Source organism: Pararge aegeria, chromosome 14 (assembly GCF_905163445.1).
Source record: "Pararge aegeria chromosome 14, ilParAegt1.1, whole genome shotgun sequence".
NCBI lineage: Eukaryota > Metazoa > Arthropoda > Insecta > Lepidoptera > Nymphalidae > Pararge > Pararge aegeria.
In genome coordinates, this window is record NC_053193.1 from 15,213,586 (window position 1) to 15,230,982 (window position 17,397).

The window sequence follows — 17,397 nt, forward strand, 5'->3', positions numbered from 1 at the left end:
TTGGGTGGTTGATTGGCACTGTTCAAATACTGCCAAACTTACTTATTTTACCAGCTCATAAAATGAGGATGAATGATAAAATTACTATATTGTTATTAGAAAGTAAGTAAATTATAAATTGGTCTCAGGTGAATTTGCGATTTTTCGGGCCTTGATTCTTCGGGCATGAGCACAGGCTTTGTGTCTGTGTATCTTTTGAATAAACAAGAACTTAAAGCCGGAAACTTATGAAAGAAAATCATTTTCGTCTGCTGTCAGCTGTACACTAAAATAAACAACAAATAGTTGTTTGAATTTATTAGTACAAGCATAAAGTTTTTAATTTGAAACCTCAGTGATTATTAACATTATAAACAGAGTATGTGTATTCAAAAATTTTAAATCACTGTGATATTTTATATGTAAATGACAAGCTTGCATTAAACATGGTTGATGTTTTTCTAAATAAATATTTGCTTACTCAATTGGCCCTTGCAAAACAAAAACAGGAAGTGAAACTAACCAAGGAGAAATCAGTTTCCCATAAGAGCAAGAAATTGGCGAATCGAATTTCAAAAATACAAGACAAAAATTATCAGAAAAATCATGTTCGCGAACGTTGTGGTACCAAAACATTATCCCAGCCTCGTGCATCGACAGATAAACATGAAGCAGAGGGAGAATATATACCATCTTCCGATGAAGAAACAGACATTCACTGCCCAACTTTACCGTTTAGACGGCCGAAACAAAATAACAAAAATAATTTAACACCTAAGTCTGAAGAAGACGAAGAATATTATCCATCTGAAGACGAAGACATTTACTGCCCAAATTTAGCTTCATCATCGGGAATCAAACCGAATAAAACAAAAAAAAAGTTGGATAAAGAAGATGAAGAATATTTTCCGTCTTGGGAAGAAGACGAAGACGTTTACTGCCCAGGCTTAAGCTCATCGTTGCGCACTGAAATAAATAAAACTAAAAAAAGAAAAGATGAAGAATATTTATCTCTGTTGGATGAAGATAAAGATATTCTCTGCTCAACATCACGCATCAAACAAAATAACATAAAGAAAATAGTTGATGATGGTGACACAAAACTGTATAAAACAAGGGTGGATAATTGGAGGAACAGCTTAAAATCTGCTTCTGTGGGTAACTATAATGAACTTTACAATTCTGCTGATATACAGTATGTTCTTGATGGTAACAAAGACCCTAATGGGAATCATGAATTGCAAAATGGTCTGTGCATACCAAATTATATATGGAAGCAGTTGTATAAATATCAGCGGACAGGAGTAAAATGGCTTTGGGAGCTGCATCAAGTGCAGTCTGGAGGGCTGCTTGGAGATGAAATGGGATTGGGTAAAACTGTTCAAATCATTGCGTTTCTAGCAGGTTTATGCGGCTCTGATGAAGGTTCTTGGGGCGGTCTTGGACCTTCAATAATAGTTGCTCCAGCAACAGTTATTTATCAATGGGTGTCACATTTCCATTTCTGGTGCCCGCAGCTACGAGTAGCTGTTCTTCACCACTCCGGTTCTCATGCTGGAAATCATAGTAAACTTATAAAAGATTTGCATTTTTCTCATGGCATTTTATTGATCACATATGCTGGCATTGTAAAGTATATAAATGACTTGTTGTCTAAAAAGTGGCAGTATATCATTTTGGACGAAGGCCATAAAATTAGGAATCCTGACACCCAAGTTAGCAAGCTAGTGAAAAAGTTTGAAACCCCCCATAGGATTATAATAACTGGATCACCTATGCAAAATAGTTTGCAGGAATTGTGGTCTCTCTTTGACTTCATGAGGCCACGTTTGCTAGGCACCTATACTGCCTTTATGGAACATTTTGCTGTTCCTATTACTCAAGGGGGGTATGCAAATGCTACTGAGTACCAAGAAGCAATAGCTCTAGAAATTGCTAAAGCTCTCAAAAACATGATTACACCTTACATGTTGAGGACAACCAAAGCTGAAGTCCAGGAACACATTAAGTTACCTGAAAAAAATGAGCAAGTTTTATTTTGTGCACTTTCCAAAGAACAGAGAGACTTATATATGGGGTACCTCATGGGTAGCACAGTCCGCAGTATTATAGATAGAGACTCAAAAAGTGGGGAACCATTAAGGGCTCGAGTTTTTGTTGCTTTATCAACTCTTAGGAAAATATGTAATCATCCTGATCTATATTTGTATGAAGCTCAAGAAGATAATGAACAAATAGATGAGGAAACATTTGGTCACTGGAAAAGATCTGGTAAAATGTCTGTGGTCCATTCTCTATTAAAAATTTGGCTCAAGCAAGGGCACAGGACACTTCTTTTTTCGCAGTCTCGGTCAATGCTCTGCTTATTAGAGCAGCATTTACAAAATAATGGATTCAAATATTTAAAGATGGATGGTAGTGTTACTGTGAGTCAGAGACAGGGTTTAATTAAGACCTTCAATGAAAATGCTGAATATTTAGTTTTTCTTGCCACTACAAGAGTAGGAGGATTGGGAGTGAATTTAACAGGAGCTGATAGAGTTATCATTTATGATCCTGATTGGAACCCTGCTACTGACAATCAAGCCAAGGAAAGGGCCTGGAGAATTGGTCAAAATAGAGATGTTACAGTTTATAGATTGCTGTCTGCTGGAACAATTGAAGAAAAAATTTATCAGAGACAAATTTTTAAGAATTTTTTGAGTAATAAAATTTTAATAGATCCAAATCAAAAAAATGTTTTAACAACTAGCACTCTTCAGGGCTTGTTCACTCTAGAAGATCTAAACAGTGAAGGTGATACAGAGACAGCTGCTCTGTTCAAACATACAAAAGTAGATATGGCAGCTAAACCTAAGACTAAGAAAAATAAGGTCACTAATAGTGTATCAAACTCAAAACGAAAATTTGAAGAAATGAAAAAGAAAGCAAAAGAAATAAGTAAAAAACTTAAAATTGAGTTTCAGGCAATAACACAGGAAGATCCTCGTGAAAAATATAAGAAAAAGAGAGAGTTGTTACTTAATCCACCCGTAATTGAAGAACCCCAACTTAATATAATAGATGATATAGTTACAGATGTTCCATTCCAGAATGTGCTTTCTGAATTAGATATAATTAATAAGCATACAAAAGTAGACTATGAACAAAACTTACTTAAAGATGTATTAATTAATCAAGAGAAAGTTGAGGAAGTAACAGATTTACAAGTTGAAGAAGGAGAAATAGTTACTGAAAAACTGAATGATAATGTAGATGCAGCGCAGCCCAGTTCATCAATAGAAAATGAAGGCAAACTTAAAAAATCAAGGAAAAGAAAGAACTCTACATCATTATCCAAATTAGAAAACGTGGTCTCTATTAAAAAAGTGAAATGTAAAGGGGACAAAAATATCAAAGAAAAATGTCTCAATGATGATGATTATGTTTTAAGCAAGCTTTTTGCTAAATCAACTGTTAAAAATGCTTTACATCACGATGTAGTCGTAGGATTAGCTGAGAAAGAGAAAAGGCACAGAATAAGAGAAGAAGCCGTTAAAAAAGCAAAAAAAGCTGTAAAAGCAATAAAATTTTCTTCATAATAAATGTACATAAAACTAAAATAAGTTATTTGTTTAATTGTATCTTAGACACAATTAAAGTGATAAAAATTAATATCTGATTTTCACCTCTTCTCTCTATTAAATTAGATGTTATAGGTTGAGTTGCCAACTCTTTTTAAAGCATATAGAGATATATTTAAGATATCTGATTTCTGAGAGGGAAACTAAAGATAAACTTCTAATCAAGACTTCATTTGTTTTATTTTATTTTTTTATTATTTTATAAGTATATTATTTTTAACGATGCGATATCTATTTTGATGTTCCCATCGAATCACACTCAGTCGTTGCTACTATTTTTTTTAACTGGTCTAAAAGGTTAGACCGTCTTTGGTCCGACCAGCCAATTTAGTTTTAATCAGAGTTTTGAAATTTGTGGTATCAAGATGTTAATAATCGTAAATTGGTAGGAATTTGAAAAGCGGTAACATCAGATTGTTTATACTTTATGTCACTCAAGTACTTCTGCGTTATTATCTGTGCTCAGGAATTGGTTATTTTTCTGATCTGTGCTAGAAATACCAATACTTAAAAAAAATTGCAAATTTGCAGTTAGTGCAAAATAATTGAGTTATTTACGTTTCTAACGGGGATCTGCAGTGTTCCAATTGGAACAAAAAACAAGTATACGCAGTAGAAGAACAAGTATACGCTATGTTACGTATGAAATAACCTTGCATATATCTTCCCCCATTACGGGAGTCCTAAGACTGATAGGTTGGATTGAGGAGGATTTTGTTCAGGAGTCTAGCGAACTCTGAGCTAAAATGTCTGGCCGAAGAAAAGCTCCACTTAAGTTCAAACTTCCAGACCCAGAACCAGTCACTGTGTAAGTATAATTAAGCATAGCATCAGCTTGTGAATATTCAATTGCTAGTCATAAACTATCTTAGACACACAACTCTCCTTATTCCGGTTAGGCTTAAGTATGGAACTGTGACTTAAGTAATGAATTGGTATTGCTAATAATTGGGACGAATAGCATGTCCTCACTATAAAACTAACATAGAAGAATCGTGAATGCTAAAGTCGGATCCAGAAAGTCGGTCACCATACACGCTGGTCAAGTGTGGATTGGTAGTCTTGTCATGTTTTTAGGACATTTTAGAGGTCCATACCTGGGATCAATCAAATTCAGTTCTTCCCTTCACGGCTAGCATAGGGTTATTTTTCTCCTCAGGGAAATTACAAAATGTTAATCTCTTCCACAGTTTTATCATCTCCTAGCATGGGTAGAAATAATAGCTAAATAATATAATTGTAATATTAAACTGGAGTAAACTTCTTCCTTTTCTTCTTGCCATGTTTTAGAAGGTTCAACAGTTTATTATTAATTATTCTTTCCTCCCCAAGCTCATAGTGCACAAGGGCTAAGTCCTACCTATTAGGCTATCAATATTGTATTATTAATGCCATGAAGCTTGAGTGTGATCTAATCCTTTTCTCAAATCCCAGTGAAGACTTGTGTGGACTCTGGTTGTGAAGGATATTGTAGGTTATAAGAAATCTAGTATAAATGTTCTACCATAGGGAATTTGATGTTTTTCCATAACCAAAAGTAGCCTAAGCTTACCTGTCCTTTCAATTCAATTGGTTACTTAGTTAGGATGTGAAGGTAGGAAAACTGAAGAAACAATCACACTTTTGTATTTATATTATTGGATTAGTGTAAATTGTCATTATGTAAATCTGCATATATAACTGACATTAAACTCTGGCCCACTTTATTAAGGTGCTAATGATCACTATTAAAATCCTAACTCAGCTCTAAAGGTTACAGTATGATGTTAAATAGCCTATAACCTGAGTTAAGGTTTGTTTCTTTGTGCTATTTAGGTTGATGAAGTTTGTGAAGAATATGCCACTGTTTTTCACAGAACACCTCCAAGAAATCTGGATAAACAGACTACTATTACTGTAGATGACAAGACCTTCACAGTACATGCAGATGATCTGGTCAAGATATGTGACCTTGGCCGTGGAGCCTATGGGATTGTGGAAAAGATGCACCATAAACCCAGTGACACTATTATGGCAGTTAAGGTATGTGTAAAATTCATGCTTGCTTTATTTATGATGAGTTAATTGCCAAGACCATTTCACCCTAGGAAGCTATTAAACTAGTTTCGAGTTTTTCAAGATTAGCATGAGGCAGTTGATTTTTACCTGACTACTGGTGCACATTTGACAGTCAATTGGCGCAGTGGTACAAAGACATAAATAAGTTATTAATAAAGGTACTTCCTTTAAGAGTTTAGTTTGTAAACTTATAGATGAACAAAAAAGTGTTTTTACTAACACATGTAGTTTTATATAATTAAATATTAAAATCTTCAATTTCAGAGAATTACTGCATCTTTCAACACACAGTCACTGGAGTTAAAACGTCTATTGATGGACTTGGATGTATCCATGCGAGCTAGTGCTTGTCCATACACTGTTCACTTCTACGGTGCAATGTTCAGAGAGGGCGATGTATGGATCTGTATGGAGGTCATGGACATGAGCCTTGATAAATTCTATATGAAGGCTTACAAGAATCAAAAGACTATAACAGAAAATATACTCGGTAAAATATCATTCTCAGTTGTAAGTGCCCTCCACTACCTTTACTCAAAACTGAGGGTCATACACAGAGACGTAAAGCCTTCAAACATCCTAATAAACAGAAAGGGTGAAGTGAAAATGTGTGACTTTGGCATATCAGGATATTTAGTTGACTCTGTAGCTAAAACTATTGATGCTGGCTGCAAACCTTACATGGCACCAGAAAGAATTGACCCGAGCGGCAACCCTGGTCAATACGACATACGTAGTGATGTTTGGTCACTAGGCATATCTATGATTGAGCTTGCAACAGGGCAATACCCATACAACACCTGGGGAACGCCGTTCGAACAATTGAAGCAAGTTGTAAAAGATGACCCCCCACGTCTTCCAAGTGGACAGTTTTCGTCAGAATTTGAGGATATGATCACACAGTGTCTCAAGAAGGATTACAAACTGAGGCCTAATTATGACGCGCTTCTGACGCACCCTTTTTGTCAAGAACACAGTCAGAAGGAGACAGATGTGGCTTCCTTTGTACAGGAAATTTTGGACTTACCTGATGTTTAGTGCAAGCAATACTGTTATTTACGTACCTATAAGTACAAGTGTTTAGTAACTAACTATAGTGTAGGAGTTGTAATCAAAAAATCATTATTAACATATGCATTAGGGCCGGCGGCCATTGACTGAAAGGCATGATGACATTGTTTTCTTTTAGATATTTGTCTCATAACATAAAAAACAAAAAAGATTGTTAGATGGTGTTAATATTGTAATACTGACTAGGTTTTACTGTGCGATTGTCTATCTTTAAATTCCTAGCCCCCCTGGAATGGCCGCCGGCCCTTTTGCCACCAAACTGTTTTGCCATAAAAGGAACACAAAATCATGTTCTGAATTTTTTGTAATATAAATATAAATAATTATTTTTTTAAGGTTTAGGGTGCGTTTCCACTCATCAGTCAAGTCGCCGATAAGTGAAACATGAGTCTGGTGACAACGTCGTACATAAGCGTTCTCGTTAGTCTTTGTTAAGCATTTATATTCAAGAAATAATAGTCATAGTGATAACAACAATGTCTCTGTCCTGCAGATACTAGTCGTTTGATGACCTGTGTCCACTCATAGGTTCTATCAATTCTGTAAATGCTGTTTTTCCAACTCCTTGGGATATTCACTCTTGTGGGGCCCACCAGTTTCTAGTTAAGAATGCTTTTAACCCTCTAAATTCAAACAGATATTAATTCTGCTACAAGCCTGCTAATAAGGAAAAAAAAAATGTCTGATATTGGCTTGCTATTGGTTCTTTAAGCTAGATATAGCTCTGCGATTACTTCAGCTGTGTCAGTATGTATTTCTACGCCGACGCTAGAGTCGATAATTTCCAAGTGGCGTACTGTTCAACGTGTTGCTAAAATATGCAATTTGAGTAACAGTTGAGTTTAGTACAACATTTAACACTCTCACCGCCATACTTATTTAAGGTTTTTCTAGCGCAGCAAGCCCTGTGGGCGGCACGCCTACCATGCGATTTCTTCCACCTATCGCCACGTCCGATTTTAAATAACTTGTGTAGCATGCCATGTGGGCTATCGGCGGGATACGTCGTTGACTTTATCAGCAGGCCGTGGGGTCCGCTGTGATCCCACAAATTCATATTATTTTATAGAGCTTGGCTTGCTAGATAAATATTCAAAGATGACTTCATTGATTAGTTCAGTTAAAACGCTACCCGTGAAAAAAAAATTGATGAAAATTGGACTATATTTAAAGTAATATAAGGATAAAAATTGAATGAGTAAAACTAGTATTAGAAAAATATTATTTATTATTTATTAATCCAAAGCAGTCAAAATCACAGTTATAAAAATCAAAATACGTAATAAAAAAACTAAGGATTAATTTGGATGTGGATTTCTGCGTAACATTGTCCACAAACACTAGGTTTAGTTGGGCATTCCAGGCACACTGTATTTACCTTTTTTGTTTGATCTCTGGCTTCTTTAGCTGATAGTCCAGCATCTCTGTTTTTTTTATAACAATGGATGCATCGTCGCCGAATAAGTCTTCCTCTATGATCAGTAAGTGTTGATTTACTGAATTTATGTTGTATTTGCCGCCTTGGCAAACTACCCACTGAGTTCGAACTGGAAGTGATTCCCAACATCTGCAAGCAGAGATTCTCTCTGAAATCCGTTATGGTGTACTTCTTGCTACTAAGCTGCTTATGAGTTTTGTAAATTATAAAAGCGTTTGTGACAGCAGTCGAAAATAACAGTTCTATGGCTAGCTTCTGGAACCAACGGATACTTCTTCTGGCAGGCTTGGCATAGCTTGCCATTTGATCTGATAAATCTATGGAGCATTTGTGTTTGTTATAATCAGCAATCAGGGTAGGTTTCATAACTTTCTTGTTACGGTTCCTTTTGCTCGTAACAGTAACAAAACCAACAGAGTGTTTTGTCGACAAAGCTAAAACATCACGCTTGTCCTTCCATTTGAGTATAAGAATACCGTCATTGTTTTCTAAAGCGATCATTTCACCTTTGTTCAATTTTTCTTGAACAACTTTTTTCGGCAATCCTTTCCTGTTTCTGCGTAATGTACCAATCAGATGCGTATCGTTTTGCAATAATTGTTGCGCTAAGTCGACGCTGGTATAATAATTATCCGTCACCACACTCCTGCCTACCCCTAGGTAAGGTTGACATAGTTTCATTACTAAATTCGTAGGTGTATTGGTTTGCCCGCTTGAGTTTTTACCTTCGTAAACGATAAGGTCGTACGTATAACCGTCATCATCACAGACTTTAAAAAGTTTGATCCCATACTTGTGTCTTTTGCCAGGAATGTACTGCATAAATTTTATACGCCCTCTGAAAGCTACCATGGTCTCGTCCACAGTGATATATTCTCCAGGTGTTTTGGCATTTCGAAATGTGGCTGTGAGTAACTGCACCAAACGTCTTATCTTTATAAGACGGTCTGTATTTGATGCATGGAAAAAACTGTCTTCAAAATGCCAACATCTCAATAACAGCTCGAATCGGTTTCTACTCATAGCTTGGCGAGCTATTTCGTTTTTATACAGTTTTTTATTGCTCCAGTAGTCGCTAATTTTAGGTAATTTATTGAGTCCCATAAAAATCAGCAGGCCCAAGAATTTTAAAATTTCTTCTTCAGTACAGTCTGTCCATTTGGCAAGTCTCATGTTGCGTGTGACAACTTTAAGTATTTTTACCTTATTAGCATAACAATTGGTCATTTGCACCATAAGATCCATAATATCTTGGTTTAAAAATAATCGAAAAATATCAAGTTCCCTGTTACAATTGTTAGAAATATTAATACCTGGTTGTATATCCAATGGAAACCTCTTTTGTCGCGATCCGTTAGGTTGATGCCAGTCAGGTCGCGGTGGCTCCGGGGGCACTGGTGTGCTTTCGTGCAGAAGTGAAACATCGTCTTGAGATAAACACGAGTCGCTGCTAGTCGAATTAGATCCATCCCATAATGGCGGCGGTTGATAGTCCGAATCAGAGTCACTAAAATCCGACATTGCAAAAATGCGCGCCAAAAGTCTTTCTCCGCAGGCTAGGTGGGCGGCGCGCGGTCAACTGACCTAATTACACGGGTGGCGTGCCTTATAACTTTTTGACAAGTTATGACAAGTAAATATAACAGCAAATTTGGCGCGCTAATTTTGGTATGCCGGCCGCCCACGTGGCTTGCCAGTTAAAATTTAAAAAACAATATTGGCTCGTTACACTCAAATTTACGTGGGCGGCCAGCAGTCCACGTGGCGGTGAGAGTGTTAATGGAAATACCTGAACATCGGAGAAAAAATGACCTAATTTGTATTATATTAAAGTTCAAATTTGTCTATTCTTTAGCGCTTATGACATTTTGTAAAACAAAAATCAGTACAAGTACACGATTTGCGACTCTAAAACGAGTGACATTAAGTGCATTTTGCTTATACGATGTAAAGATAAATACTCGAAAACGTGTAATATATATATATCGAGTCCCCCACACACACACACAAACAAACAATCATTTTAACGTGAGTTATCAGCGACCTGACTGACGTTTGGGAAGATAACCTTAACATAGAATGTAACTGCTAACCTCATGAGTGGCCTCGAAAGGAAACAATGGCCTTATTACCATTTGGTACAATAACAATTGCTGTATTTACCAACATAGCATTATCTTATAAATACATCACAAGTTAAAGAATTAGTCCAAATAAACTATTTGTTTAAAAACATGTCTTTTATTGTATACTACTGCGAATTTTTCATGTTGACCTTTAGTTTTTAATTCTATAACATTCTTTCGTTGACATTTGATTTTTTTAAGTTGGCAATAAACTCGAATTATCAAAGGTAGTCAAAATTTAAAATTAATTACTTTCAAATTAGATTTACCATAAAAGCACTTTTGATACGTCTAGAAAGAAACCGGAAAGAAACTTAGGAAGTTAACATTAATTTTCCTATCTTGTGATGCCGGATGCTTCCAAACAACCTAGTTATTAAGAAATTCATTAAAATTTGAAGTAAACATGATGTAATAAATATGTTTTAACACATTGTTGTCAATATCTTATAGTCAATAACCCTTTAGACCCTGGACAAAGGGTCTGAGCGCGAAAGTATCGTACTCTATGTTATGAGGATATATCTCGGGTTACGTTCAAAAGTTTAAAAGAAACACAGAAGATAATTGAAATGCATGTTATGAGAATATATTTTATTAAAAAAAATCAATGTCTCAAACTTATTCAATAAAATAAATTAAGTACAAAATATTGGTTAGGTACAAAAAAGTACATTTGCTTAAAACTAAATTGCAACTGTTCGTTAATCGTTTACAATCCTACTAAAGCGTAATTGACTAGACATTTGTAGCGTTGTTTAAAACGGCGAGTTCATTCCCAGTTTTGTCCCGAAGTCCAACCGGGCCCTCCTTTGGTTGCGAGCATCAGCCCTGGAAAGGGTTTTTTAATTTATTCCAACACAAGTTTAACCCCGTTCTATTTCTACGCGGCATCGTACCCGAAAGCTAAATTGCTTGACTGGGAATGGGATACACAAATTAATCCTGCTTTTTTTAAATTCAGATTTGTTGCTATACTATTCCCTGCGGTTTTACTCTCCCCATGCGGTGTTATCCAATGACCTGCGGGGCACCATAGTAGTACTATAGCTTTTTGTGGCAGAGTTCGTCCGGGGAAGTTACACTGCCGTGCTTCTGCCGCCAAGCGGCATTGTTGTGTTCCGGGCTAAAGCGCGTGGTTGCCGTCGTAATTACAGGCACATGAAGCGATGATAATTCGAATCCCAGCACGCACATTCTAAGTTATTTGCTTCACTTGCTTCAACATCGTGAGGAAATCTGCCCGAAAGTTCTACAAAATAATCTCATAGTTATGTGGAGTTCTCCAATCCGCACTGAGCGTGCGTGGTGCACTACGGCCTTAACTCCTTCTCATTGTTGGAGTAGACCCGTGCCATGTATTGGAGCGGTAATGGGTTGATATGGTGATTATAATGAGGCCTCAGGTTGATATAGACAGGACGGCACTTTTCCTTTCATGCCCAGCGATTAATATTATTCATATTGCTCTTTAAAGGCGACGGTTGTCCACTTACCACGTGAGTCATCTTGGTCTGACAATAATAAAAATATATAGAAAAAACCTAACTCATAAATTTAAAGTCCCCTTCGCAACCGCAATTGCTCGAGACTCACTTTTTTTTTTTTTCTACTACAAGTTAGCCCTTGTCTGCACTCTTACCTCGTGATGAAGTCTAAGATGGTATCGGGCTAACCTGTTAGGGAGTATGGTAGTAATACCCCTAATCGGTTTTTACGCGACATCGCACACGAACACTACATTGCTTAGCGGCACGTCTTTGTCGCTACAGTGGTAACTAGCCACAGCCAAAGCCTCTCCAACGGACAAAAACTCACTTGATCTCCTGCCACTTGATGAGCTCGTTAAGCAGGAAGACGAGTAGCAGTGAGCCCGCGTACGCGCCGCACAGCGGCCAGGCGGGCGTGTAACGCAGCTCGCACGCACCGCACTCGCCGCACTGCCCGTACGAGCCGCGCAGCAACAAACCGCTGAATGTGCCTTGTATTAATATTCTGAAAACAATAAAATACATTATAGTAATTACAGAAATTAGAAGTTATAATGGGGCTTTAAACCTGTGAAAATTCAAAATTCAAATTTAATTTATTTCGGTGGTAGAGCCCCTACAAACAGACATGCTTGACGTTTCAAAGTGCTTATATTAGGCCTACTTGAAAAAAAATTAATTTTGAATTTTGAATTTTCCTTCTAGAAGCTCATGGTATACCATGAACGTTTTCATTTCCACGAAAGTGTCATAAAAGGTACACTTACATAAGCACCACTCTCGTAGACCAAACTCTGTTAGACCAAAACCTCCTCTGCCATATAGACGAGTGTCGATGTACGAACGACAGCGATATTATAACTGCAACAAAAATATATTCTTTTAAATTATTATATTTGTTCTAAAAATACGAACGTTCCTGACACAACCCTTAGAATTTTTTTGGTTTTCCAGGGCCAAGATTAATCTATGTTACTCACTGCCTTCGCAACTAACTCTTTGACAAAAACGATTAGATTTTTTGCTTAGATAGGGCGTGAAGGAAGGGCAAACAAACAAACACATTTTGGCATTTATAATATTAGTGTGGATTACTAGCGGACTCAACAGACGTATATAATAGGTCCTATGCATGTTCTTTTTTGCTGTTTGTAAATCTCTGAAACGTAGTACAGTCTAGAGGATTGAACAGGATTATTTCTGAAATCTCCATCCAAAAGAATGAAAGACAATATGAGAGGCCCATGTTTTTCAAAGTACAGAAGGTAAATAGCCAACCAACGTAGGTACCCTATTATTATTATTATTATTATTTTGTGGGCTACATAGTAAATTTCACCATATAAATATATTTAAGTTTTTTTACACATTTTCATATTTAAGTTTATTGTATACATATTAGGTTGAGGAAAAAGTTTCTTCGCATTTTTTAAGAAAATTCAAATCATTTTTTAATATAGCTTATTTACATTTAACTAGAGCATGCAGGTACCATTTTGTTCGATAACTTTTTGCCATCTTGTAGGTAGGGACATAATCCCATTGCTATAGAAATTATGGGGCTTCTGATCAAAAAACCGCGACTATAAACTATATCTAAGTATAGCGCAGGTAGTATCAGTATGTATAGTATAATATATGGCACGGAGAAGTTTCCCTATCTGGACATTAGATGGCGCTCGGTGCAGCTCTAAGTAAAGTGAGCTCGAGTACAGAGTATACTATTGTAGTTTTTGGTATCTTTGCTGTCTAGCGTTACTTGCATACAATTAAAATACAAAAGTGACGTTTGACGGCAAAGACTGCAAGATTAACGCCTGTCGCAAGCCTGTAGAGAGATAAGTTATCAAACATGAATGGCTGAATGATAGACAAGTCATAAGCTAAAATAACTCACCTAGATGTAAAGTGACAAGCGCAAGTGTGATATGCTGCGCCAGATACAACCCGTCGTAGAATTCATCTCCCCACCCGTGCCAGCTCTTTTCGGCTAGATCCTCGCTGAGACAACTGTTCCCCGCGTTCACGGGGTATACCAGCCAACAGGACGTGGAGTTAGTGAACTCCGCTATTTGCTCGCAGAAGTTCCTAAGCGTAAGGCCGTAGAGGAGTAAGATCGATACGATTGACGGTAGGAACTTGCAGCCGTAACACCAAAATATGAAGAGCGCCATCTGTTGGTGATGTTTTCATAAATTAACGCAATCGTCATCATCATGTACCACAGAACAGCGAGACACCGTGAGCGGTGGCATCATTATGTGGTTGATATTCCATCAACACGCACGAAACGTTTTTTATCCAAGTTTCTGACACGTGCCGCTAAGATTTGGAACGCCCTCCCGGCAACTGTGTTTCCTGCCGAGTATAATTTGAGTATCTTCAAGGCTAGAATGAATAGGCAAGCGTTTCCAACCTAGACTTCATCATTGCTTTCTAACGGGCATGATTGTCATCAAGCGCTGGCCTATCGTTAATATAAAAAAAAAAGAAAATGTCAACCCATCACCGGCCCACTACAGTGCACGGGTCTCCTCCCACAATGAGAAGGGGTTAAAGCTAAAGTCGCTGGCCCAGTGCGGATTGGTGGACTCCACACACCTTTGAGAACATTATGGAGAACTCTCAGGCATGCAGGTTTCCTCACGATGTTTTACTTCACCGTTGAACCAAGTGATATATATAGATACGTTTAATTTACAGGGTAAAATAAAAAATACCAATAAGCTCTCGGCCTGTACTTATTTACCTTAAAACTAACAACTTTTCTTCTACGACTTTTTTTTTTTACACGATAGTCTATGAAATATTTAATATTTTAAACAGATACTCTACTTGTTGCTACTCTGTAAAATAACAACTGCCGTTGTTATGTTACAGCGCGTGAATCACGACTTTATCAGACTAAACGACGTTGTAGAATCTCAGGTATTTAGTTTCACAGTGTAATGCAACTTTACAGAAATAACATCATTTTTTTTTATGAAATAAATTAATTATGAATTTTGAAAATTCGTAGACCAAATGTTGTTTGTTTTAATGTTAGCAACTACTAGTCGGAGAGCTTTTTGGTATTTTTATGTAACCCTGTATGCATGTGTATGTATGCATATTATAATAGTAAATCTAGATTTGTAGATACATTTCTAGATTTACTATTATAATATGCATATCTAGATATATCTAGATATGTATGAGTGTGTGTATGTATGTGTATGTGCTACCCACTCACGACGCCGTAAAGAAGTGATCGTTTATGGGTGTACTCACACGGGGGCTGAAAGAGAGCGCGGGTCTCGTAGCGGCTCGGAGCATAAGTGCGGAGGGTGGTGGTGCGAAGCCCAACGCGCTGGACAGCACCGCACCCACCAGAGAGCACCACGTGGCGCCGCCCACGGTCAGCGCGCCAATGCCGTAGCACATCACCGACATCACCTGCCGCCACCCATACATTTTTATTTTATTTATTTATTTATTAAATTTTGCTTGAACATGGTACAAAAAAAATAGATGTTATGCGTAATTCAGGATCTTCATATTCAGCCAAAATTGGCGTGCAAAAATCATGAATATTATTTTAAAACTAATAATAATTATAATATTACGATAAGAACGCAATTAATTTCATATACAATTTGGTTCCAAAATTATAACTATTTACATTTTATTATATAACAGGTCACTCAGGGCATGCAACTAGGAAGAACCCGTAATTTAAGATTTCCTAACGTCTATTAAAACTCAAATTCATCTACTCTTCTTCTAAAGCAAACACTCTCAGGATAACAGAATTTGGGACTAAAAAGAGTAGCTTATAGTATTTTGCTTTAGCGTAGCAGTGTTTCGGTACCCGAAAAGAAATAAGAAGAAGCATGGGTGGCGGGAGGTGTTGTCGGTGATTGCTACATCGGGTCATGGTACATTATGGAAAATTAAGTTATCAGAAGTTTTAAAAAGCGGACAAAGTGTGGGGAACCACAAATATTAATAATCTATATATATAAAAGAGAAAGTGAATGGGTATGTTCCGTATAGGCTCCGAAACGGCTGGACCGATTTCAATAAAACTTTCAGGAAATCTCCGGATTGACCTGGCGAGTAATCCTGTAAAGTTTGGTGACGATCGGAGCACTCCTATTTTTGAACTGTCAAACTGTCAAATACAGCTTTTATTTACTCTGATGATATTCTATTGTTGGGTGTACATGGGTGTAGATAATGATCTTCACCCGCTCGAGAAGAGAATGAATACGGAGAGAAATTAATGATTTAATATACTATGACTTAAATTAAAAATTTCATGATGTAAGTTTATTGTTTAAGTAGAATAAAGCAAAATCTAGCTGGGTACGCTAGTATATAATAATTAAGCATACATTTCCTTTTCCCCTTTCATTAGATATTCATATTGAGGAAGTAAATTAGTTCGCCATTTTGTGGTGGCAGCCATCTTGGATTTGGAATTTGTCATCGTGTATATTATGGTTGGTATTCTACTGTTAAAACCCTTAATTTGATACCAATAATGAGGGAGTTGTGAGAAAATATGTAATCCGCCATTTTGTAACGGCGGCCATCTTGGACATATTTTCATGAAACATCTTGGACCGACTTTCATGACAACTCAAGGTGAGTTAGGCGGGAGTCAATTAATAAAAATAAAAAAGCGGTTTATCATAAAAAGTGATTGTTACCTGTATCAAGGAGAGGAAGCATGCGCTGCATATCCAGAACTGCGTGGTGTTCCACAGGCACATGGTGAAGTGGCGCGACATCGTGATTAGCGCAAAGAGCGACACGTCCGCCGCGCGCGCCAGCTGTCGCACAAATGGAAGATTTACGTACGAAACAAACGTACGAGTCACATCCCTACTTTTTATATTATAAATGTGAATGTAAGTTTGTTTGTTACGCTTTCATGCAAATACTACGAAACCGATCAACACTTAACTTTGTACACATATTCCTGAAGGTATTAGAAGTAATATAGGATGCTTTTTATACCGAAATTAAGCTCAGTTCTCTAGGGAGAGGGGACGAAAGTGTTTGACGATTTTACACCAGGCTTAGTTATCCTGAATACATAAAGTACTGCCACATTTATGAGGCACATGTCTTTCGAAAAACAAAAACATAAGCGGACGAAGTCGGGGGCAAAAGCTAGTATATATATATATATATATATATGCGCAACATGTGCCATGAGAGTGTCTCTGGAACTAGTAATAGTGTTTTTCCCACCGCCCTTAGTGGCTTTTGGCCAATCCACACGGCGCGGCGTATTGCAGTGACACACTAACAAATTTTGACGCATTGGCGCAACGCACCTTGCGGAACGGCCGTTAATGGATCTTAGGGTACTTCTTTTCGTAGTAATTAAAGAATTAAGCAGATGACCATCCTGATGTGATAACCTTTCATCTATAAACAGGGCAATACTTCGCAGGGCATGCAATTAACACGTCCTATAAAGTGCCGCCCCGTGTTTTTAAGCCTTCAACTACGCCCTTCAGTTCGGAATACAGCAATCTTGCTCGGCGACAGAAAAGAGCGTGACGGTAGTACTTCCCGCAGCTCTGTCACAAAATTCTCCATCAATACTAAAACTTACA

At 37.2% G+C, this 17,397-nt stretch overlaps 4 protein-coding genes across 10 annotated transcripts in view; 2 read left to right on the forward strand and 2 right to left on the reverse strand.

The window, feature by feature from the left end:
- The first annotated feature begins 248 nt into the window (after window positions 1-248).
- On the forward strand, window positions 249-3,769 carry LOC120629396 (DNA excision repair protein ERCC-6-like). The gene has a single exon (XM_039898330.1). It carries the CDS (start codon window positions 426-428, stop codon window positions 3,558-3,560), a length of 3,135 nt encoding a protein of 1,044 aa, XP_039754264.1. The 5' UTR covers window positions 249-425; the 3' UTR covers window positions 3,561-3,769.
- A 243-nt stretch (window positions 3,770-4,012) lies between these two features.
- LOC120629164 (dual specificity mitogen-activated protein kinase kinase 6) lies at window positions 4,013-7,583 on the forward strand. Its single transcript, XM_039897988.1, has 3 exons — window positions 4,013-4,410; window positions 5,459-5,624; window positions 5,925-7,583. The coding sequence occupies exons 1-3, from the start codon at window positions 4,349-4,351 to the stop codon at window positions 6,696-6,698; spliced, it is 1,002 nt and encodes a 333-aa protein (XP_039753922.1). The 5' UTR covers window positions 4,013-4,348; the 3' UTR covers window positions 6,699-7,583.
- LOC120629484 (piggyBac transposable element-derived protein 4-like) lies at window positions 7,489-9,690 on the reverse strand. The gene is made up of 2 exons (XM_039898424.1): window positions 8,110-9,690; window positions 7,489-7,542 (listed from the first exon to the last, which is right to left on the reverse strand). The coding sequence occupies exons 1-2, from the start codon at window positions 9,688-9,690 to the stop codon at window positions 7,489-7,491; spliced, it is 1,635 nt and encodes a 544-aa protein (XP_039754358.1).
- A 1,169-nt stretch (window positions 9,691-10,859) lies between these two features.
- Window positions 10,860-17,397, reverse strand: part of LOC120629195 (transmembrane protein 94) — a 44,457-nt gene continuing 37,919 nt past the window's right edge. For all 7 annotated transcript variants that reach the window (XM_039898044.1, XM_039898043.1, XM_039898042.1 and 4 more), the window contains 6 exons: window positions 16,480-16,602; window positions 15,056-15,220; window positions 13,683-13,959; window positions 12,553-12,646; window positions 12,114-12,290; window positions 10,860-11,126 (listed from right to left, as the gene is read on the reverse strand). In XM_039898044.1, coding sequence (XP_039753978.1) covers window positions 11,054-11,126; window positions 12,114-12,290; window positions 12,553-12,646; window positions 13,683-13,959; window positions 15,056-15,220; window positions 16,480-16,602 — 909 coding nt within the window. In that variant the 3' untranslated portion in view covers window positions 10,860-11,053. The remainder of the gene's footprint in view (window positions 11,127-12,113; window positions 12,291-12,552; window positions 12,647-13,682; window positions 13,960-15,055; window positions 15,221-16,479; window positions 16,603-17,397) is intronic.